The sequence below is a fragment of the Borostomias antarcticus genome (assembly GCF_949987555.1).
Source record: "Borostomias antarcticus genome assembly, chromosome: 7".
Lineage (NCBI taxonomy): Eukaryota > Metazoa > Chordata > Actinopteri > Stomiiformes > Stomiidae > Borostomias > Borostomias antarcticus.
This window is the reverse complement of record NC_140240.1, coordinates 29,460,042-29,483,317: the sequence shown is the minus strand read 5'-3', so window position 1 is coordinate 29,483,317 and position 23,276 is coordinate 29,460,042. Positions and strand designations below refer to the sequence as shown.

General features: G+C 44.9%; 1 protein-coding gene across 1 annotated transcript in view; it reads right to left on the bottom strand.

Annotated features, from left to right (window-relative positions):
- Positions 1-4,521: 4,521 nt before the first annotated feature.
- The window catches only part of atf7ip (activating transcription factor 7 interacting protein), a 34,109-nt gene continuing 15,354 nt past the window's right edge, over positions 4,522-23,276 (bottom strand). Inside the window, exons 2-14 of the mRNA XM_084441218.1 lie at positions 19,420-19,473; positions 17,913-18,461; positions 17,032-17,530; positions 16,530-16,699; positions 16,221-16,349; positions 15,940-16,014; positions 15,784-15,839; positions 14,078-14,139; positions 13,283-13,933; positions 12,971-13,072; positions 11,963-12,055; positions 9,018-9,091; positions 4,522-5,441 (exon numbers count right to left, since the gene is read on the bottom strand). Coding sequence (XP_084297344.1) covers positions 4,971-5,441; positions 9,018-9,091; positions 11,963-12,055; positions 12,971-13,072; positions 13,283-13,933; positions 14,078-14,139; positions 15,784-15,839; positions 15,940-16,014; positions 16,221-16,349; positions 16,530-16,699; positions 17,032-17,530; positions 17,913-18,455 — 2,925 coding nt within the window. The 5' untranslated portion in view covers positions 18,456-18,461; positions 19,420-19,473 and the 3' untranslated portion in view covers positions 4,522-4,970. The remainder of the gene's footprint in view (positions 5,442-9,017; positions 9,092-11,962; positions 12,056-12,970; positions 13,073-13,282; positions 13,934-14,077; positions 14,140-15,783; positions 15,840-15,939; positions 16,015-16,220; positions 16,350-16,529; positions 16,700-17,031; positions 17,531-17,912; positions 18,462-19,419; positions 19,474-23,276) is intronic.

Genomic DNA, 23,276 nt, shown 5'->3' with positions numbered 1-23,276 from the left:
AGAGAGCGAAAGAAAGAGAGAGAGAGAGCGAGAGAGTGGAGGGGGGGTGGAACAGGGGGAGAGATGGAGAGACCGGATCAGAAAGGGGTGGAATAGTGAGGTAAAGAGTGGAGAGGGGCAAGAAAGGGCAAAAAACAAGATATAAACTCCCCCTCCTCTCTCTCTCTCTCTTTTCTCTCACTCATAGATAGAAGAAATTGTACACCAGGTAGATGGAGAAATAAATGAGAAGGCAAATGATGGAGAGAGCGAGTATGTGAAAAGATGAAGCACCTCCCAGCACCGCGATGAGGAACAGGAAAAATATAAAACGAAAGAAAAAATTGAATATTCCAAGGCCTTCCGTTTTGCTGGTTTTATTGAGGCGAGGGGGCTGTCAGTAATGCCCCCCCTCTCTCCAACAACTGTTAAAATCTTCTGTCCTGTTTCCCTCTTCAAAGCAACGTGGCACCTTCCTTTCGGTTGAGATGTGAGCCTCTCTCAACACAAACAACTGTAAAGACGCGTCACTCAGCTGTCCGCGTGCTGCTGCTTCTGCTGGTACACAGAGATAGAGACTGGAGAACTGACACCTCGTTCTGGATGAAGAACCGAGAGCGCAGAACTCAAACTGCTCTCCTCCTCTCACTCCCCGCCCCCTCCTCTACCAGAGAGAGAGAGAGAGAGAGAGAGAGAGATGCATGGAGGTGGGTCCCTCTATAGGATTCTGAATTAAAGAGATGCGGCCAGAGCCATTACAACGTCTATGGAAATATGTCAGGTCAAAAAAGGGAATGGCTCCCTCTATTGTCAGTAAAGCCTTCAGTGCACCCGAAACTCGTTTCACAACTTGGTGTCTATCTGTCGTTGAACGCACAAGTCAAGCCGCACACAAGCATTTGCTACACAACACACATTATGCACGAAGGGGAAATTGGAGAGCACGTAGTGGTACTGAACCATACGTAACCATGGATCATTCTGCAATTGTGGTACGCCTAATTAAACCTACGCCTACGGCAGGATCCTGTTTGTGGACGGCTTCGCCGTCAACAACATCCTCCCCACCCGGCTGGAGGACAAGCTCTCCCAGGTGCGTGTGCTTGACTCCACCTGCAAGTGGATCGCCAACTTCCTGTCTGACAGGAAGCAGCATGTGAAGCTCCCCGGACCAGACTCCCGCGACCATCAACACCGGTTCCACCCAAGGCTGCGTCCTTTCTCCTTTACTCTTCTCCCTATACAAGAACAGCTGCATCTCCAGTGGTAGAATAGTCTCTTTGTGAGGAAAGCACGACAGAGTCTATACTACTTCAGATAACTGAGGAAATTCAGTGTCCCACTAGATTCGACTGAGCTTCTATTCATGTACGATCAAGAGCACTCTGACTGGGAACATCACCAGCTGTATGGGACCAGCAGCATTGTCATAGAAATTGTAGTTTCACGTTTCACCACCTCCTTTGTAATTCACCACCTCCCTCAACCTTTCACATAGACAGGATGACCTCTCCAGGATGTCGAGACACCTAGACGTTGTCTGCTCCAGAATAACCATCCTTTGTCCCATTGTCCCTGCAAGAATTACCGCCTTTTTCTCATGTCACGTGTCTGTATTCTCGACCACTGTTGATGACGCCTGCCATTTAATATGACGTGTACAATGGGTTAGCCAATCATATCCTGGAAGTGTCATACCTGTGTATTGCTTGAATATAAGACCGCGCAAGACCAGACTGGGGCACTTCACTTGGATAAACCACTCATGTGCGTTGTCCTGAAGTCCTTGCGCTCGTATGTTTTTTTCAATAAACCAGACTTGACCTTTTTGAGCGAATCTTGGCAAATCCTTTTTGACTAGATCAGTTAAAAATCTTCTACAGCATACAGGATCACAAGGCCCTACAGAGAGTGGTATGGTCAGCTGAACGTACCTTAGGAGGCCCTCTCCCTCACCTCCATGACATCTACACCATGATGACCAATATAGAGTCCTGAGGGACCCCAGCTACCCAGACATTACATTTTACATTACATTAGTCATTTAGCAGACGCTTGTATCCAAAGAGACTAACAATAATTGCATTTAACGTAGGAAAAGCCAATGTACTACTTGCCAGAACTCACAAGTGCATCTTCTTTCTAAAACAAGTGACTAAGAGCATAATCTAGTGCTGAAGGCAAAGTGCAAGAATAGCAATCTAAAGTACAGTGCAATACAATACAATACAATAAAATACAATAAGTGCTTAGGAGGGAGGATTGTTGTAGTACTTCTTGAAGAGATGAGTTTTGAGCCTGTGGTGAAAGATGGGCAGCGACTCTGCTGTCCTGACGTCAGTGGGCAGTTCATTCCACCACTGCGGGGCCAGGACAGAGAAGAGCCGTGACCGTGTCGATCGACCGCAGGGGCCTCGGAGTGACGGGGCAACCAGTCACCCTGAGGTAGCAGAGCGTAGCGGTCGGGAGGGGGTGTAGGGTTTGACCATGGCCTGGAGGTAGGAGGGGGCTGTTCCTTTCATTGCCCTGTAGGTTAGCGCCAGAGTTTTAAACTGGATACAAGCCGGGGTGGTTGAACACCAGGCGAGCAGCAGCTTTCTGGACAAGTTCAGACAACAGGCTGTTCTCTCTGCTACGGTCAGGGAACCAGTACCGCACCCACATGGCGAGCGTGGAGAGACTCAGGGAACCAGTACCGCACCCACATGGCGAGCGTGGAGAGACTCAGGGAACCAGTACCGCACCCACATGGCGAGCGTGGAGAGACTCAGGGAACCAGTACCGCACCCACATGGCGAGCATGGAGAGACTCAGGAAGAGCTTCTTCCCCTGGGCCATCCGGCACCTGAATGACACTAGCTAGTGTATATAGTGTCACTATATCTAATGTAAATAGTGTGAGTATATCTGTTTATAGTGTCACCGTATATGTATATGCATATGACAGATGACCGTATATCACCCCCAGGATTATTTATACCTATAGCATGTACATAATACACATTTCTTTTTTTCTTTTTTTTAGAGCACATCACAAAGCCAGCAGTAACATTTTACTATGCATTGTACACAGAATTATATACATGTGACAAATCAAATCTGAATCAGTCAGTCAAACTCGTGATGTTTGCTGATGACACCACACTCTTTGGGCATTGGGCTCGTCCAGGAGGGGGATGAGCCTGCCTACCGGTGGGAGATTGACCAGATGTTGTCCGAAAGAACCCAGACCCCAACCACTCACCCTGGGTGACTCCCCAATCGACTCTATGGAGTCCTTCCACTTCCTGGGCATCAACATCTCGCAGGATCTCAAGTAGGAGCTGAACATCAGCTCCCTCACTGAGAAGGCACAGTAGAGGACGTTGGCTGCTTCCCGAGGCAGCTGAAGAAGTTCAACCTGCCGAAGCCAATGATGGTACATATCACTGGCAAATTCCTAGCATGTGAAAACCATACCTTGCAATAAACTTCTTTCTGATTCTATTAAAAGATGGAGTGTTGACCTAACAGTAAAATAGGCCATGTTGTGTGCACAGCACGACTGACATTTCCATTTTACATATTAATATATTAACATAATGTCTAGAAAGTTTAAACAAACTTTTGACTTAAGTTTGTGTTAAACACAGAGGTAATTCTTAAATTCAGGTCTTCTGTTAGTAGCTTAAACCTATTCCTTCTCTGGGTTGTCAACTGTGACTATCTTTACATCGATCGTAGAAAAAAAAACGATCTAAGTAGGCAAATCTAGCTTGTGTGAAGACTGTTAAGCTTTTTTGTGAGTGTTCAATCATTTTTGCAGTCAATGCACCAGCTGTGGTGTCTCCTTATCATGGCTGTGTTCTGAATCTGAAACATGTGGCCATGAAGCTTCCACTATACGGCAGCACAATTGACGGGAAATTCACAAGTATGCGATTAATTATAGAAGCACTCGTGGATAGCCTACAGGGAGAGGGCTTGGTGGGGCTATTGACTAATGCAATCAGCCAACACAAAGATTTTGGCACTGCAGTGCCCGCTGGATATTTTTAGAAGCGCGGCAAAGTTCTCAAGCACTTGCAGGTGCACAAGATCAATCATGTAGCACTATTAATGGTAATAATAATCATTTGAGGAAAAAACTCAAGTGTGGCCTCCCCTGACTCCACTCTCCATTCCGATCTATGCCCATCATTTCTGATTCAATCATGTCAGCTGCTCAGTTTGAAAAGAAGATTTAGCTAAGAATGTGTTTCTTAAGCGAAAGGATGTGTGAACAGTTAAATCTAGATTGTCAGTTCTTACAGTGTCAATATGCTTGTGTTGACTGGTGTTCCCCAAGTGAAGTGTCCTGAGCAGAAGCTATACAGCAAGTAAGCACAACTATCAATGGAGAATGTGTGTTTGAGTATGTATGCATGTGTGTATGCATGTGTGATATTTCTTTAACAGGACCCCCCCCCTTAGTCGAACCCTGTTCATTGTCATACTTCAGTGTCTGCATAGTTATTCAATAAATGCAATCAACAGGGGAACAAACAAATATCGCCACAACTGACTAATAAAAAAAAGTTTTATTGTATTTTTCAAAGTCTGGTTACCAGACAAAACATACAAAATAACCATCATTCATATTTCCTTTCCTAACCAACGGATGCATTTTGTTGCAGTTCTGTGATCTCTCTGGGCCAGGTAACAGATGTCTCTATATAAATATCTGCCCAGCCAAGTGAGAAACAACTCAATTATGTACAATAGCTTAAGTCACAAAAAATGATACATTACATAGTATAATATGACGATAGCAGTTGCCAAATCCTTTCACAATCTAGATTTACTGTCTGAAGTTCCAACAGTGTACAGTTACCATGGAAGTGCGATTTGAGCAAAACGTGACAAAAAACAAAAACAAAACAACACTCAAGCAACAGGGATCCTAAACACGGTAAAAATTGAACAGACATGAGCATATTCTTGAAAAGTGTCCCTCCTCCGATTCCTCTCAGTTAAGAGGAGGAGGAGCTGATGACGTCAGTACACTGCGGCTCGCAAAAGGGTCCGAAGCGACCGTAGATGTCCCGGGCTCGGACAGCGAAGTAATACGTAGATCCGGACACGAACTGCGTGAGAGTACAGGCCATGGGCAGCGGCAGGGCCTTGACCTCGCCTATCTTCTTCCAGTGCTGCAGCCCTGGGCCGTTGGCGGCGGAGTTGTCCATGTGGTAGGCGTACAGGTGGTAGCTCTCCACGGTGGCGCAGGAGCGGTCGGTCTCGGCCACGCACCAGGAGAGCACGATGCCGTTCTGGCTCTGCACGCGGGCCAGCTTGAGCTGGGGCTGCTGGGGGGGCGATGTCTGGGTGGCCTCCAGGGGCATGCGGGCGGGGGGCTGGGGCGCCGAGGGCAGGGGGGGCAGGGCGGTGGACGAGGTCCTCGTCGGCGTGCCAGCGTTCCCGGCGCGCGCCTTCATCGGAGAATCCTGCGAGGGGAGGGAGGAGATTGAGACCGTGGTAAGTGGACTAATAATTCAATCGTACTTTCAAAATAAAAGTCCTCAAATATCTCTGATTTAACTGTACTTTTTTTTGTTCTGATTAATTATTGACATTGAGGTCAGAGGCCATTAGTACACATGACATCATAAAACATATCATCTTAGAACCTATAGTATCTGTTGGGGTTACCCATTAAAGGGCCAATAACACTACACGGACAGCAGAGGGAGCTAGAGACCAGGTGTTCCAATGCTGGGCAATGATTCATGGGAAATGTTTTCTGTCAAGGATGGACTCAAAATGACCACAATAGTCTAAAGAAACTATTTATGGCATGTTCATGTCAAAGTAAACAACATTATGTAAGAAATATGAAACAGTAATAGGTGAAGGTTATTAATATTTCTTGAGGGCTGATGTGTACTGTTGGTTGGACAATAATGCTCTTGGAAGCAATGAAATTTGTAGTCTCCCGTTTCATGTCATTTCAAACATAACTAGAAATGGTGCTTGAAGAGCATAGACCTCCGCCCATGAATGCATTCTGTGGCTCTGTGCGCGTGCACACGCGTGTGAGCAGGACTTTTTTTTGGTATTGCTGCATTCTTTAGGTTGAGAGTTTTATGCCAGTCCAACCCTGTGTCTCTATGACCTTCCCATGTTGAGATATGGCCGTTTCAATTCCCCCCATTTTTTACTCCTGAGCCTAAGTCCAAATAATTAATGGAGGTGAATTGCCATGTTTGTGCATCTCGTGGACTGCCCCATGATTCGGATCTACTCCAACATTTAACGAGTTCTAAGATGGACCATGCTTCACCCTTCCAACGAGTTTCATGAAAATTGGTTTAGTAGTTTTCGCGTAATTCTGCGAACGGCAAATAAATGGACCAACGCGCCACCGAAAACATTACCTCTCGTCCTGCGCTGTCGCTGGGGCGGAGGTAAATGTTCGTGAAACAAGAAAACAGCAGCGATACATGCTTATAACCATGTGAAAACAATTGTGTGCTTTTTGTCAAACCTTGATATTTGCTTTATAGTGCATTCATAGTTTACTAGGCTTTTGTGAAGGATAAGTTCCTTTAGAAGTTCAGGTTCTCTGCGGGCATATACAGTATGGTTTGCGGGGTTACATAATTGTAAAGGGACGGTCTCAGCCAATGTTTAATTGATGTTGGCCAAGTACAGACCATTTTAGGGGCCTACAGATGGCAATGAACAATAATTTCCCCTCAGAGACAAATAAAGTACCTTTGCATATATCTATCTGATAGTGTTGCACGGTATACCGATACTAGAAAGGTACCACGATACCCTGCCGTCAAAAACGGTACAATATCCCATTTCATTAGTGCCGGTACTTTAACACTAGAACCACCGGGGGGCGCTCTACACCTATAACGCCAGAGTCAAACTGACTCATGCACCAGGCTATGGCATTTCTAGTAGCCAGGCTAATAGAAAATGTTTTACGTTGTATCGTGGCATTGCCTTCACAAATAAAGGTTTCAAGTCATATAACTGTTGGTTCTCTTGTTTTAGTGTATATAGGTGGCCTATATTTAGTGTAAAGAACAGTTGCTTTGCATGGGCTTTACATGGTAAATCGGTCAAAGTAATATAAATTGATACAGGCTATTAAAAGCAAATAGTCGCATATATGGATGGTGTAGGCTAAAAGAGGCTACCCATAAAATGACATTCATTCGATATTTAAATAAATCATGTTATTTAAATCAGCAATATTAATTATGACTTATGAAAAGTGAGAGACCAACGTGAGGAATCACAAGTTAGTAAATGAAGGAACAGGCATAGGCTAGATATCGTTCAACAGTCTTTATATCAACATGTTTTTTGTTTTTTTGTTTTCACTTTTACAGGCAAACACAACTCGAACATAGAAGAACAGGATATAATATCTAATATTTATTATTAGGCCTATTTCTTCCGTAACTGATCCCTGCATGGAAAGATGGAGCTGGCGTTAAAACGCACTCCGCACAGATATTCATGACGGCGGCTATGCATTTTCCGCACACTGCCTTGCTGCACTTCACACACTTGGCGTGCGTTCTATTTCGGTTGCAGTGTGCCTTCACCATACAGTTGCCCCTCTTCTCCTCTCCGGTAGCAGCGGGGGTGAGGGGGGTGGGGGCGCGCGGTGCCGGTTCCAAAATGACCTTTCCATCTTGGGTCCCGTTCTCTTCAAATTCGACACCAGGGTGGACAGAAACGTCGTCCCCATCTTCTATCATTTCCTCCTCATCCCTCTGCGCAGAGAATCGTTTGGCCATCTTTGTGAGACAGAAGTAGCCTAGCCTGGCTAACGCGGGAATTTGGGGGCAAACAGATTGTCGATAATGTAGGCAGCCTACTCTCGCTGAAAGACTAAACGTGTGCGTCTCGCTCCCTCTCTGCTACACTGTCCCTCTGGAGCAGTGGGCGTGTGTGTGTGTGTGTGTGTGTGTGTGCGCGTGTGTGTAGCGCTCTGCTTCTCTCTGTCCCTCTGCTACTCCCTAAGCAGAGTGCGCGTTCCAACCGTCAGTCCAGTTCACCAAACTATTTGCAGACCATCATTCACTTATTTCTGCAAACATTTGGGGCGAACACAAATCTAATGGAAAAAAGTAGTGAAATAGTTTGCAAAGAACGTTGGCGAAGGAAAGTGAACGGGCTGAGAGCTGCTCAGTCTATTCATTCTCAGACGGTGGCGGAGGATTCCCAAAAGCAAAAGGCAATATTTCGGATTTAAACCCAATGCTAATAGCTGGGGAACCTCATAACATTAATGAGGCAATCTGTAAACTCTGAAAATAGTCATTCCGTGACGTGAACGCTGTTGCTTTGTGCTGCGAGGCCGCGACCCGCTCTGTTGCACGTGCGGATGGAGTGAAAGAGAGAGGATCTGAATGGCAATTCAATCAAGTGTCGGACTAGCGGAGCAGAGCAGACACTTTCAGTTTATAATTGTAGCATTCCAAGCTTATTTAAAAAAGTCACGTTTTTTTTAAATTAATGAATAAAATAATAAAATTAAATATATGTTAATTTATTTAGTTTAAACAGTTGACATTCCTGCTCTGCCTCAGCAGACAGCAAACACTGAGATCAGTAGGCTACACCTGACATTGTATTATTCTATTACACTACTTTTCCATAGGTAAAAGGCTTTTTTAGGTTTTTGCCGTGGTATCGTTTCAGTATCGCTATCGAGATATTTTTAGCAGGTATCGTATCGAAATTATAATTTTGATATCGTGACAACACTACTATCTTAGCAATTACATATAGAATAGAACTCAAGCTTTTAATCTGTCCGGTTAGCTCAGTCGATAGAGCTTGAGGCTCTTAATCTCAGTCATAGATTCGAGACTATCTCAGAGACTCTTAATCTCAGGGTCATAGGTTCGAGACTCTCAGAGACTCTTAATCTCAGGGTCATAGGTTCAAGCCCCACATTGCAGTGCAGCCAAGCTCCTCACTGTACATGATACCCAACAATAAACCACATCATCAAACAAACTGGATACATGTGAACTGTAACAGATTCTCACCAGTGGGGGGCGGTGGTGGACAGTATGTTGAGGGTTGCTCGCAGACTGTTGAGGGGATGACCTGGCAGTGGAACCTGTGTTTAAAAAAACAAAACAAATACAAACAGTCAGTCACAAGCCTGGCATCATTCATATCAATGTCCTATACAGCAGACCCATATAGGCAGGTAGGTATTCGTGGATTTTACCCTAAATTATACTTCACTAACAAACTTTGTCAAAAACTATCAAAAACGATCTACAGCAAATTAAACATTTATAGCCAAGGAGACGAAGGCTCCATCAACATAGACTTCATTACAGAGTAAGAAAACCAAGGCAGTCTGCAGACAAGACTGAAGAGCTGCCTCCGTTTTCACTCCCCAGCCCATCTGGTATTCCAACCCTCCCACACCCTCAACGCTGAAGCACCTTCTCTTAAAGCAACAGTACGCATTTATTGAAAATGGATCATATGTGCTGTGTTACTGTTGAATTTAGTCCACAGAAGTGCATGTGATGATAGTGAAAAGGGAACCAAATAATAAGCAAGCATATTAAAGACAAAAATCACCACTCTCCTCGCTTCCGAGCTGTAAAATTGACCAACTTGACGTGATTTCAGGGACAAAACTTTTTTTGTCATGAAGTGACTCCATATTTCATTAAGTCCTCCTTTTATTTCTATTATCTATAGTTATTTGGCGTTTTCATGCTGTGAGTTGTGAGCAGTATAGTAGTAGTAGGCTATCCCTCATGAGCTCGCACTTGCCACTGCCACGTTCCATTCCAGCTACTCGATGCACACAGTACATCTGGAAAGTATTCATATCCATTTACTTTTTCCACATTTTATTATGTTACAGCCTTATTCCAAAATGGATTAAATTCATTTCCCCCCTCATAATTCTACAAACAATACCCCATAATGACAAAGTGAAAAACACTCAAATATCACATGTGCATATGTATTCACACCCTTTACTCATGTTGAAGCACTTTGTTGAAGCAGCAATTACAGCCTCAAGTCTTCTTGAGTATCATATAAGCTTGGCACACCTATTTGTGGGCAGTTTCTCCCATTCTTCTTTGCAGATCCTCTCAAGCTCCATCAGGTTGGATGGGGAGCGTTGGTGCACGGTCATTTTCAGATCTCTCCAGAGATGGTCAATCGGGTTCAAGTCTGGGCTCTGGCTGGGCCACTCAAGGACATTCACAGACTTGTCCCCGAAGCCACTCCTTTGTTGTCTTGGCTGTGGGCTTCGTGCCATCCTGTTGGAAGGTGAATCTTTGCCCAAGTCTGAGATCCAGAGCACTCAGGAGCAAGTTTTCATCAAGGATCTCTCTGTACATTGCTGCATTCATCTTTCCCTCGATCCTGAGTAGTCTCTCAGTTCCTGCCACTGAAAAGAAATCCCCACAGCACCACCATGCTTCACTGTAGGGATGGTATTGGTCAGGTGATGAGTGGTGCCTGGTTTCCTCCAGATGACGCTCAGCATTCAGGCCAAAGAGTTGAATCTTGGATTCATCAGACCAGAGAATTTTGTTTCTCATGGTCTGAGAGTCCTTTAGGTGCCATTTGGCTAACTCCAAGCAGGCCGTCATGTGCCTCTTACTGAGGAGAGACTTCCATCTGGCCACTCTACCATAAAGGCCTGATTGGTGGAGTGCCGCAGAGATGGTTGTCCTTCTGGAAGGTTCTCCCATCTCCACAGAGGAACGCTGGAGCTGTCAGAGTGACCATTGGGTTCTTGGTCACGTCCCTGACCAAGGCCCTTCTCCCCCGATTGCTCAGTTTGGCCGGGTGGCCAGCTCTAGGAAGGGTCCTGGTGGTTCCAAACTTCTTCCATTTACGAATGATGGAGACCACTGTGCTTGTGGGATTTTTTTTGTACCCTTCCCCAGATCTGTGCCTCGATACAATCCTGTCTCGGAGGTCAATAGACAATTCCTTTGACTTCATGGCTTGGTTTGTGCTCTGACATGCACTGTCAACTCTGGGACCTTAAATATACACAGGTGTGTGCCTTTCCAAATCAGGTCCATGTACAGGTGTGTGCCTTTCCAAATCATGTCAAATCAATTGAATTTACCACAGGTGGACTCCAATCAAGTTGTAGAAACATCTCAAGGATGATCAGTGGAAACAGGATGCCCCTGAGCTCAATTGTAAGTGTCAAAGCAAAGGGAGTGAATACTTAAGTACACAATATTTTTGTTTTTTATTTTTGCAAATTTTCTACAAAAAAAGTTTGATTTTGTCATTATGGGGTATTGTGTGTAGAATGTTGAGGATTTTTTTTTTTTTATCCATTTTGGAATAAGGCTGTAACAAAATGTGGAAAAACATTGTGGATGCATTGTATGTTGCCTTTTGCAGTCAAATGGGTCTGTGGGATATCGCAAACAAAATTGTATAATTTTAAAGTCGCACTAATACGGACGTTTGAGATCATCTAACTTCCGTAGTTTGACGTATTTCCGACGCAAACAAGCTATGAGGGTGGGATATGTGTTTAGAGGAATTTGATTGGAACATTGACAAGTAGACGGGTTTTAAGAACTTTAGACAGATTCGATAGAAGGATAGCGTTGATTGACAGGTGGATGTCGTGAGATTATTGGCCTAAAATCTAAGGTACCTGTTGTCGTCATTGCACGTGACCTACCGTTTTCCAGGAAGTAAGAAATTATATACTTTGATATAAGATTACAACAAAAGTAGAATTTTGTAACATTTTTTGGCATACATTGTTGAATAGGTGAACACTATGACCAATTATGTGAACCAAAATGGGACAGAATGCTTTTTTCATTTCAGTGCGACTTTAAAATCTGACGCCAGCAATAGTTCACAAGGTATACTGATAATAAAATGTAAATGTGAAAACACTGGCATTTATCAGGTTTTGGAACCAAACTCTTCATATATATGCACATGTACATAGAACAGCGGTTCTTACCGGTGGGAGTGCTGATCAGGGGGGGAGGCCCAGGGGGACGCTGAGTAGCCAAGGAGGAAGCTGACGTCACCGTGGGCTTCTTAACCCCAGTCACTTTGGAGGAGAGGGAAGGAATTAGCAAGAGAGACTAAAAAGGAGGAGCACAGGGCTGGAAATAAGCATGTAATTTGTTGTGGATTTTACCCTAAAATTATACTTAGAAACTGTCAAAAACAATGAAAAATCTTCAGCAAATGAAGCATTTTGGAGCCGTGGAGACAATCAACATAGGCTTTATTACAGAGTAACAAAACCGAGCCAGTCTGCAGACAAGACTGAAGGGCTGACTTGGAACCCCGTTTCCTTATCTGGCTTTCTGAGGCTAGTTAAGCCATACACCCCTGGCCCTGGTATGATTGTGTAGTTTTAAACGGTGCACTTTTATATTCAGTATTATTTGTATGTATTGTCTGTTTTTATTTATTTACTTTTTATTTACTGTCAAGCACTTTGGTGCAACTTTTGCTAAACGTTTAAAAAGATTGCGCGTTTCTCCGAACTGGAGCGACAGAGATGTCTCCTGATAATTAGGAATAGCTAAAAAAAAAAAAGAAGTTTTTTCTAGCAGGCCAGAACAATTTCAGTGGGCGGTAGTACTTGCGTTTAGCTACTCATTCAGCCAGCGTAACAAAACGTCTGCCAAATCCAGTCGGAAGAACGACAAAAACGTATTTTCCTCCGAGGAACTTCGCTAGGGTCTTGTTCTTGTTTTATTGTTGTTATTGAGTCTAATTCTGCAATAACTGCAGTTATGGCTGTGTTTATTCTACTAATGTTATCGTTACTGCTTGTTGCTTTGGGAGACTTTTGCCAGCAGCCTGTATTTCATTTTCACGCTTTTTTTTTTTTTTTTTGCGAAGTCCAGATGCTCTCTGATCACCTGTATGACCCCAGCTTCAGTAAACTATAGTCATGAGGGGAGGAAATCTAGAAACATTGAACAGGGGTATGGCTGGGTCTCATCCTTACCTAGTACATCGTCGTCGTCCTCAGTGAGGTCTATGACAGAGCCTTTGGGTCGTGTCCCTTGCACAGGCGTTTTGGTTGGGGTAGAGCCAGGTGTTTGATTATCTGAAGACAAGACAAGAGAAATGCATGGGGGTCGATTATTACTCAACATGCTCGTAAGTTGTGGTCCTAGAACAACTTCTACTGGTTCCGCAGTGAGAAGTACAGGTCCAGCGTATTAGTCGCAGAACATGCAGCTGCTATACAAATCTAAATTATCTCAAACTATTTTGGCGGTCGCTTCGAGTAGGCCGCGTGTCTCCAGGTACCCACCTGTCTTGGATGTCATGATCGTCCCCGATGGCGTTCCTGGCGCAGTGGAGCCCGTTGCCGCTGGACCAGAGGCCGCAGGCGAGGAGGACGAAGACACCGCCCCCGCCACGGAGACTGACTGAGCAGGCGCCCTGGCCGTGGTCACGGACACCCCCGCGTGGGGCGTGACGATTCCCCCCGTGCATCCCTGGTAGACGGCCCGGGCCAGCGAGATCTGTGCGGGGCTCATCTGGGCGGTGGAGGCCTGGAGTGCCGGGACCACAGCGGAGGCGGCCGTGGTGGTGATGGAGGGAGCTGCTTTGAGAATATAGGCGGTGGTGGTGGCAGTGGTAGTTTTGGCCTTGTTGAGGGAGTTGACAGCGGCGAAGGAGGAGACGGGGATGTTGACGAGGGTCCCGGCCTGCCCGTTGGCCATGGACAGGGATGGATGTAGCTGGATGAGGAGTGGCTGGCCCTGGCCCACCATGTTGGTCCTGGATGTGGTCTTCAGCAGCAAGGTGCCCGTGGGTTGGCTCTGGTGGGCGCCGGTGCCCAGTGTGGAGGTGGTGGCGTTGCTGGTGGAGATTAGCTGGAGGATAGGAGCCTGCGTTACTATGGCGGTGGAGGTGGCTGTGGAGAGGGGAGCGGTAGGCTTGGGCTGAGCAGGAGATGCTGCAAGAAGGAAATTCAGAAAAAATGATTATGTTTTGAGCTCCGTTTAACTTAAGTTCCCCAAACAAGTCATCACCTCACATTCTGTGTAGCATCTTGTACATTGACAAGGGAACAGTTCAAATTATTGATCCTTTTACTCACCTGAAAGGTTAGTTGAGACAGGGGTGAGGGTCTGCTTAACCTCCATAGAGGTCCGGACAGGCCTGTTCAGAAAGATGTAGAATGTTTTCAGTTGTTTATAACAATGGGCAGAGGGTGGAGCCCTGCTTTGTCACACATTAGCTCTCAGATATCAGTGTCAAATGAGCTCTCTGGGATTCCCGCTCTCTGAATCCTCTTCTGTTCTTTTGACCGTTCCAGTTCATTTCACAATGATGATTTCGCTTGTTAATAGTCAGTCACTAGTAGGGCTCAAAACTTTTTGGGCAAGTGTTGTGGGACCAAAGTGCACATAAACAATGGTCATCCAGACAATTTCCAGACACTTCATACTTTATTTTATATTGATCACTTAAGTACTTTGTAGTTTAGTGCCAAGAAAAAGATGCTGAATCAAGAAAGTTATTTTATGGTTTCAGAACTATTGGACAGACAAACATAGAATAGATATTACTACTATCCAAGATAACCACAACATAAAGGTTCCTTCATAAGAACAAAAAATTCCAAAAATGAAAATTTCCCATTAGAGAATCTTAAGGCAAGAAAAAAGATGTCTTTTTCTTCACTCGCAGAATCACATTGACAGCTTCCCGAATCTTTCTCCAGTCACAGCGTGTCAGTTTGCTGAATCGGTATTCCAGAAGTACCCTGATCATCTTCCGCAAGTTAACGGGCAGCGCATCCCTGCCCTGTAGGCCGATGTAATTGACCTTTCCGATCCAGCTGCAATAGTGCTCGTACTCCACAAGGTTTCGGAACAGAAGCGCTGCATATCGGTCAGGCTTGTGACTCATAGCTTTTTTCGACCTGGACAAAGAGTACAAATGCCTCTCCCTCTCGTTGGTGAGAGCACGAAGCTCTACGTCTTTTCTAGCCGGGCCTTCGCTAGTTTCTGACATCTGCTGGGCCACCGTAAGACGCATCTTCGGGAGGCACACGGGCAGATCCGCTCCCACCTCCTGTTTAATTTCCTTCTTGATTGACGGCATAGGTATCCTGACAAGTGAGGGCGCCAGCCAACCTCCGAGCTCCTCAGACTGCGGCTCCAGCTTCGCCAGCCTTCGGAGCTGTTGGCTGTTGGGAGGAGAGGTGCAGTTGGAGCGGGTGCTGCATTACTGAAACACTGCAGAGCCTGAGTCTCAAGCTCTCAAGCTTCACATTGTAGAACGTCACAAGACTCAAGACTTGGGATGTTTTGAAGGTGTTAAAAAAAAAAAAAAAAAAAAGAGGGGAAAAAAACGGCACACGCCTTCTTTTAATCCATATAAAATTATCATTGGTCGAGAGATTTTTAGGGGAGTATGCTCTATTATGTTCTCAGTGGTCCTAACCGGGGGGAAAAAATCCCCCAAAATCTTTGTCACATGCTGGGATTGACCTTTATTCAGTCTCCACAACATTTAAATCCAGACTAGTGTAAACCATAAGGATCCGGTACAGAGCCTACACATTTATCCACACGCTGTAACTGCGGGTCCGTGGGTGGTATGAGCGTCAGTCCGGTATTGTCACGTTCATACAAAGGCACAAACAACAAATTCACGTACAAAGCCAACGGCCCAACATTCGAACGACAGAAATAACTTGACAATGGATAATTCTATATCTCAAAATGTCTTTCTGTCCTCATCACTTGCAGGACATTTTCCAAAAGTCATGTACTGGCAGTAGGATTAAACACTTACCGTTGACTAGGAGGGGTGTTTATGGCAGCTACACTCTTAGCAACAGCGGAGGCCATCTGTGAAAACATGACAATATACAATTAATAATGCCCTCAGTTATTTTCCTTTCAGTGGAATGATATGAACAGGGCACAAATGTGCATTTTCATTTCTTACCTCCTGCTGCTTTTTGTTGTTCTCTGAGGACTGATTGGCTTCTCCAAATTTTTTCGCTAGTCTAGCGATCTTAGCCTGAAAAAGAGATTAACAAGAGGTAAATGTAACTGGAATTTCTATCAAATAAAAAGTTAGAAATAATTGAATGCTATTCATATTGTAATTGAATGCTATTCATAATGTAATTTAATGTTATTCTTAATGTTATGTTTATGTTCATGTTCATGGTGTTACACATAGCCTGATGATTAAAAATGGACAAGTATATGTGGACAACATACCTGTAGTGTGTTAATAGTGCTCTGGTGTTTATCATACTTCTCCACCCGGTCCTTCAATTCCTTTAAACTCAGGTCAAAGGCTGTCAGCTGTAGTCCCCTCAAGCGCTTCTCCACCATCTCCTGAACAATCTGAGGAAAACAGATCAAGTTGAGCAGTGAGTATAATCTCATCATGTATTTGCAATTCGTGGTGGGTTGTTTCTTTGGAGTACTCCCTGAGATCAAGAACATTTTGGAAAGACTCAATACTCATGAGAGGGGACCTGTCCCAGTTGGACACGGTCTTCCCCAGCTGCCAGTGCTACCAACCTTTTCTAGTTTGTGGTGGCCGCCGGCCTTGGCAGTGATTTTGAGCTCCAGCTGCGCTTCCAGCTCCACACCGTCTATCCTCGGCCTTTTCCCGTCCCTTTCAACGCTATGTCCGTCCTCAGAAGTAGGACGCTTGTGTCCACTGGAGGATTTTTTTTCTTCTTTAGCACCTGTCAGGATAAAAAAAAAAGTTGTTGTCTAGATACACAACAATTGCAAGTGTAGTATGCTATTTAGTGAAGTGAATTCATTAAAATGTTTTTTATCTCCATATTTTTTTATCAAGTAGTCATTGTACCTCTCGTTGAAAATCTAAAAACCTCATTGACTGACAAGAGATCTGGTTAAGCTGCAACTACTTGTCTCCCTCAACTATGGACAATGTATTTGCCAATTCAGGTGGGTGTGATGTTTCACACCATTGTTAGATTTCACACCATTGTTAGATAAAGAGCTAGACCAGGAACCAGATGTTGCTTTGTGTGATGTTGAAGTTTCATACCTTTGTTCGATAAGGAGGTAGATGAAGAGCCAGATGAGGAAGAGGACTGGGCACCTTCCACCTTCGCCTCTTTCTTCGCCTCTTTTCTCATCTCTTTTTTCATCTCCTTTTTTACAAAGTCCACCTCCATCTTCTCCTCCTCCTTTGTCTCTTCTTTCTCTGGCTGTTCGCCCTCCTCCTCTTCCTTGATGTCCTCCTCTTTCATGTCCTCACCCGACACAGGGCCATTGCAGGGAGAGGGGGATGAGGAGCCGGGGGGTGGAGAGGCTGTGCTAGCCTTGGGGGAGCCAGATCTCTCCTCTGTGGCTGTGGAAGCCTCAGGGGCCTCCGCCTCTGTCCCTTGGGCCCCATCTTGACCAACCGTGGCAGAGTCTCCCTGCTCCGCCCCCTGGCCTTTCTCTGATTTCTGGTTCGACGTCGTCGCAGGTGAGACGGGAGAGAGCAGAGCGGAGCCCTTAGCTTGGTCTGTGGCTCTGTCCTGGGTTGTGGCGTGCGTTTCCTGTAGAGGAAGATAACGCAGGTGAGTATGAAGCTGAACCAGCTCACAACAACAACAACAACAACAGCAGCAACAACAACAACAACTCCCTATTGCGATGTAGCTAAGCTGTGCTTGGACCCCAAAAACTACAATATTTAGTACCATCGAAATATTGTATCTCAGTTGGTAGAACATGAGACTCAATCTCAGGGTCATAGGTCATAGGCCCCACTTTGGCCACAGCTGAGCATTTCATCGTACATGGAGCCGGCATCATGTGCATATATGACAAATGGGCAAGGCTTATTTTCTGATCCTACCTCTTCTATCCTTTCGCTGCATCACTTCGTCATTCCATTTAGCTACCGTCTTTCTCTTTTTCATTTCATTTCATACAAACCTTTCTCTCCGTCCCTGTTGCTTCTCCCGGCTTCTCCGGCACCTCTGCGTCTCCCGCCTCCTTGTCCTGTCCTGCCCCGGCCTCGGCCGAAGACGGCGCCGGGCACTCTTTAGGCGGGGACGGAGAGCGGCCCTTCTTCTTCCCCTCCTCCTCCATCTTCTTCAACTCGTTGTTCAGAGAGTGGAATGGCGACGACGGCGAAGACGGCGAGTCCTCTTTGGGCTTGGGACTCGGCGCTGAGGGAGGCGAGGGGGAGAGCGACAGGGACAGGGCGAGCGGCGGGGAGCTCGGGGACTCGGGGGGCGTGAACAGGGGGCTCTTCGTGTCGCTGGCGTCACTCGGCTCCCTGTGGTCCGCCCCCTTCTGGCCATCCTCCTTGTGCGTGCCATTCAGTAAGGGGGGAGGGGAGGAGGAGTTGGACGAAGGCCGGACGGCGGGGGACAAGGTGTTGTGGAGTGACTCCAGCTGCTGCCGATCGCTGATCTTCATCGTTTTCCTGGCACGGAAGATTTTCTTCTTCTCCTCTGCCACAACAACTTCCATTTTCACCTGAGGGACAAAGAGGAGAATGGCAGTTAGGCTAAAGCAAGGAGCTTAAGCACCAGGTGTTTTGAGGACACAGTGCAAGCTACCCGCCTGCGGCATCCACCCGCTCTAAACCCACTGAGACGGTACAAATGAGAGGCGTGTTGCTGAGGCTCAGGCTGTGCAGTGCCTCAGATACGACTCTAGGGGTCACTGTGGAGATCTGTGTTTTTCTCTCTCTTTTCAGTTCTGGAAGGTTCTTGCTCCACTGTGAGCTTTGCATATCTTACCATTCTATTTAACAGGAGTCAATTTGCGCTGCTGCAACTGTGACTCGCACGGTCTACACTGAACACTTAAGTCCTACTCCCTTCATTCTAACCCAATCCAGCGCATATTCGCTGGCAACTTTGGTCCTGGTTTGTTGACCTGAGACGGTTCAAATGAGAAACACACTAACACACTGCTCAACTATTAGTCCCTCCTAATTAGCTGACAAGCATTCTGATGTCAAGAGCAGTAGTCCCCGGATCCTCAGTGTGGAAAATACATGATTCCAGACGACAGCAGCACTGCTCTGTCTCTTTCCCCTCCCCCTGCACTCCCATTGGTCGCCTCTTCGGCCAATCAGGGCTGCTAGTTACAGGCTCTGCTGGCAACAGCAGGCGTTATGCAAAAGGTGCATGATTTACCGTACACAGTTCCAATTGTCTAACGTATTCCAAGACTCAGGGCTAGGTTGAGACTTGGGTGCACACTGTTGTGGCTATAACAATGTTATAAACCTGCTGACTTGTGATTTCAGTACACTGCAGTCATTAGGTGTAGTGCTGTCAGACTAAATATTCTCAACTCATTTAGTTACCGTAACATTATAAACCGACCTTAACCATTACAAATCATATAATGCAACATCCATTATGTCATAAATAATTGCACAATTAATGACCAATTAATTAAAGTAATTAAATGAATATCTCACCTTGAGGTTGTGCAGTTTCTGATCATGGGTTTATCGCCAAAAGGCTCCAGTAACCTGAAAAGAATGCGGAGATTTTATGAGTTCAGGGAAACTTAATTGGCTAAAAGCTTATGTTTGAGTTGTATGCAGGCAGGACTACACTGCAAGAATACTACAGATTTCTATAATCAACCTCACAATAGCGCATGGCGCAACACAAGACGGGCCTTTCACAAAGCACCCAATCAAAACAAAGTTTCCGGCATGTTCTGTAACAAGCAACGATCCTATCCGTGTTTTAGCTCAGGCCCAAAGCATACAGGTAATGGGCGTGGTCAGGCTATATTCTACCAGGCTCCGATTTCAGTCAAAATAAGACCAAGAACAACTAAACGAAAGGAGCAAGATCTTAATTTGCTGTAGCCTTAAGTGCCAAGATATTCACTCTCTGTCTCAAACACTTGCTCTCACACACACGCGCACACACACAGAGGACCAGTAAAATCTTTCCATAAATTGGCCTGATTTCGAATACCATGGACAGAACGCATCAAATTAACAGTTGTAAAACCAAAATACAAAAGGTCAAGGGCATTAACCACACTCACAAGCCGACACAAAAAATGAAAGTAAGTAATGAATCTGTTACAGCGACTTAATAAGGGCACGCTATTACATGAGGTGGTGTGGAAGCTACCTCAGGAGCCAACCTCTTTACCTCAGCTTACCAGTCTCAGGGGGGGGACTGTCCATTAAATGACATCGGTCACAGTGTTTTGTGTGGAAAATACAATGCTTAATTTCACAATGGGGGGAAGGGGGGGACAACAACGGTAAATTGCTGAAGTGGCGGACATTTTGGAACCACAGTCCCAAAACTGTATTGATGCCATTGCAACCCACCGGTATGTTAGTCGACGGTGCCACAGGTTTAAATGCATGCAGTTCAGAAACCCTGAAAGACCAAAAAATAAATTCGCTCTCAGTACTGAGACAAGGCATTACTGTGTAAACCCGGTTCCAGGTGCAACTGCATTATTGCTGCCTAGACAAACTACTGACTGCAAACTATATAAATGCCATTGACTTCCTGCAAGCATGTTTGCGCTTCAGCATGCAGTCTAGTATCACATGACAGTCACCACAGGATTTTACAACATCCGCTAAGTAAACTGCACACAGTACAGTTTTCCTTTACACTGCCTGAAGCCAGGCACACTAAGATGTGGGCTACATTATCCAGCATTCAGTGCATGACTACTCTGCTCACATGAGCAGGGATAACTAATGGGATATTACTTTAGGCACCTGTATGTTTGTTCCAAACATGCAAAATGTTCTGACGTTGCCAGTGACCTTGGACTGGCTAGTGAAAAAAAAACACGTCCACTAACATTTTAGCTTGACTTTAGCTATACAGTGATATTCATATAATTTTACTAAATATGCCCTGATCTCTGGTGTATAGGCTTAAATCTACTTGACATATTTCAATTGTTGTAAAATCACATGATGTTATATCCCACAGCTCAGCTCACATTCCAATGTTATTGCGCACAGCGCGTAACCTCCCCCCTCCCCCACACCCTGCTCTTTCATTAACTGCAGCTGCACACGCTGAAGAAACAAAATGGCCGCCAGTTCTGCTGTGTGCACAGCCAGGCTGGTCTCTCCGGAGCTGACAACTCAATGCGTTTCCACGGTTGCGCCACATATCAAGTTGCATCACTAGCATGTTAATAACTAATTTGTTCTGGAAAAGTACTTGCTCTGGAAATTAACTTTCCATTACATTTGCTTTAATCTGTTTCTGTCTGTTTTTTAATCTAATATTTTATCACTTCTGTCTGTGTTGGGGTAAATGCATTGCGTTCAGTTTAACTTTCACCGACTCCCAGATCCAGGAAAAAGCTAATCCTCAGATGGTCCCATGTGTTAACAGAATTAGTAATCTAGGATACAGCAGGTCTAGACTGTGCTGTGTCTCCTCTACACCAGTGTGGGAAAAAAGATGTGATCCTTATCTTGTCCTCAGTTCAGGTCTTCTGTCTTTTTTTCTAGCACAGTTCCTAGTTGGCGCTTGTCATAGCTGACCAGAGGCCGCCTGTCTTGTTCACTGCTCATCCTCTCCCTCAAGCTCCATACAACACCACAGCAATAAGGTGTGTAACTTCATGGGAACATCTGTGATTGAAGTGAGTTACGAGTATCCTTCCAGTAGTGTCACCATTCTCCGAATCATCAGTATGACACCGCGGAGAGCAAGAGAATATCGTCTATATAAAGACCAACAAGCGCAAATTTGATATAGCTGCGACTATGTACGAGCTATAGAGTACATTTTTAAGGACCGATCAACCAACCAACCGACCAACCACCCGAACGACCAACCAACCGAACCGACAGAGTGAGATATTGAGCTGCTGGTCGCAGCTAAAAATGAAAATCGTTTCGACTTGGGTGACAAGATCTTAGGTTGGTTATTTGACGAAAATTATACAATTATTATATTTTTTGTTATGAATGACAAATAGAGTACATATGGCAGTTTTTCCCTTACCATTGCCCCCCCCCCCCCAACAGGACCTCCCGCCTCTCCTGAAAGACCCTGAAATCCATCCTCACTTTGGTTCTTTTATTCCCCTCTTTTTTCTGAAGCGGGATGGTGGGCAGGCCTAAAACCTGGAGCGTAAAATAGCTTAGTAGCCACCTGATGGGGAAAACATTTATGCGAAAAAAAGCTTACTTTAACATCGCTAACATTTTTAGCATAAGTCACAGGAGTTTGACATAGCGAAAGAATTAGTTTCGCGGCTAGTGGACATTTTCTGTCTGGGACTGAGAGATGATAAAATGAAAATATTTTTGGTTGCTGTAGCTAGCTACACGTGATGTAACCACAGTTTAGTCTATGTCTTCTGATATTAGTAACTATGTAGGCTAACATTAGCTAGGCTATGTGTGGTGGACAAAATTGTGTTGCATTCAAGTTAGTTCACATTTAGACTGCATTTTGCAATTTCTTTTCAGCTGTTCATGTTCAGTATTCACATACATTTTCTGCAGGAAATGTATTTTTTGTAGTAATATGTTTTAAATAAATATAGTTTATATTTACATATATGTGGACTCGTTTAATTTCTACTCATAATTTACTAGTTTAATTTGCTCAGTGTAGAGAAATGCACCGATAATAATAACGCGTTACTGTGTGTGTCTATGATGACACGTCGACACCATATCCATGAACTACCCGCTCCACTAGTTTAGGGGGGCCTACCACCAAAATTAATATGGCCTGAATAACAGAACCCAGAGCCTCAGAATCCTCCAATGAGTGCTTTCATCCACCAAGTAAGGCCTGGAGCCATCTGCAGTGGCCCCGCCACTATATTGCTAAACAGACAGAAGACAGGCATCCATGTTGAAAGTCAAAACACAGAGAAATTTGTAGTGACTTTTCCCACAAAATGTTCCATTTATCTTTGCATTTCACTGCTCCAATGAGGATGGATGGGTTTAAAATATGCAAATTGACAATTCAATAAATTGGAAAGAATCCAAAAGTCAACCCACAGGTGTGTTCTTAATAAATTAATTAGGGAGGAGGCACCACCAGGTAGTGATTTGTGTAATTCCCCTGCTGTTACGATTTCTGTCTGTTGTTTTCCAGTCTTTTACATTCCCAAATAACTCCATTATTCTGAAAATGACATTGCCCCTAATCCTGACTGTAAACACAACATGCACATGCTTTTTTTGTCACTTTTACATTTTGCACCTTCCCTTTTTGTCTCAAGCAAACAGTTAACAGAATAAAACTATAATAACATGACAATCTATTAGGTCCTAAAAGTTAACAGACTCTTAGTGATTAA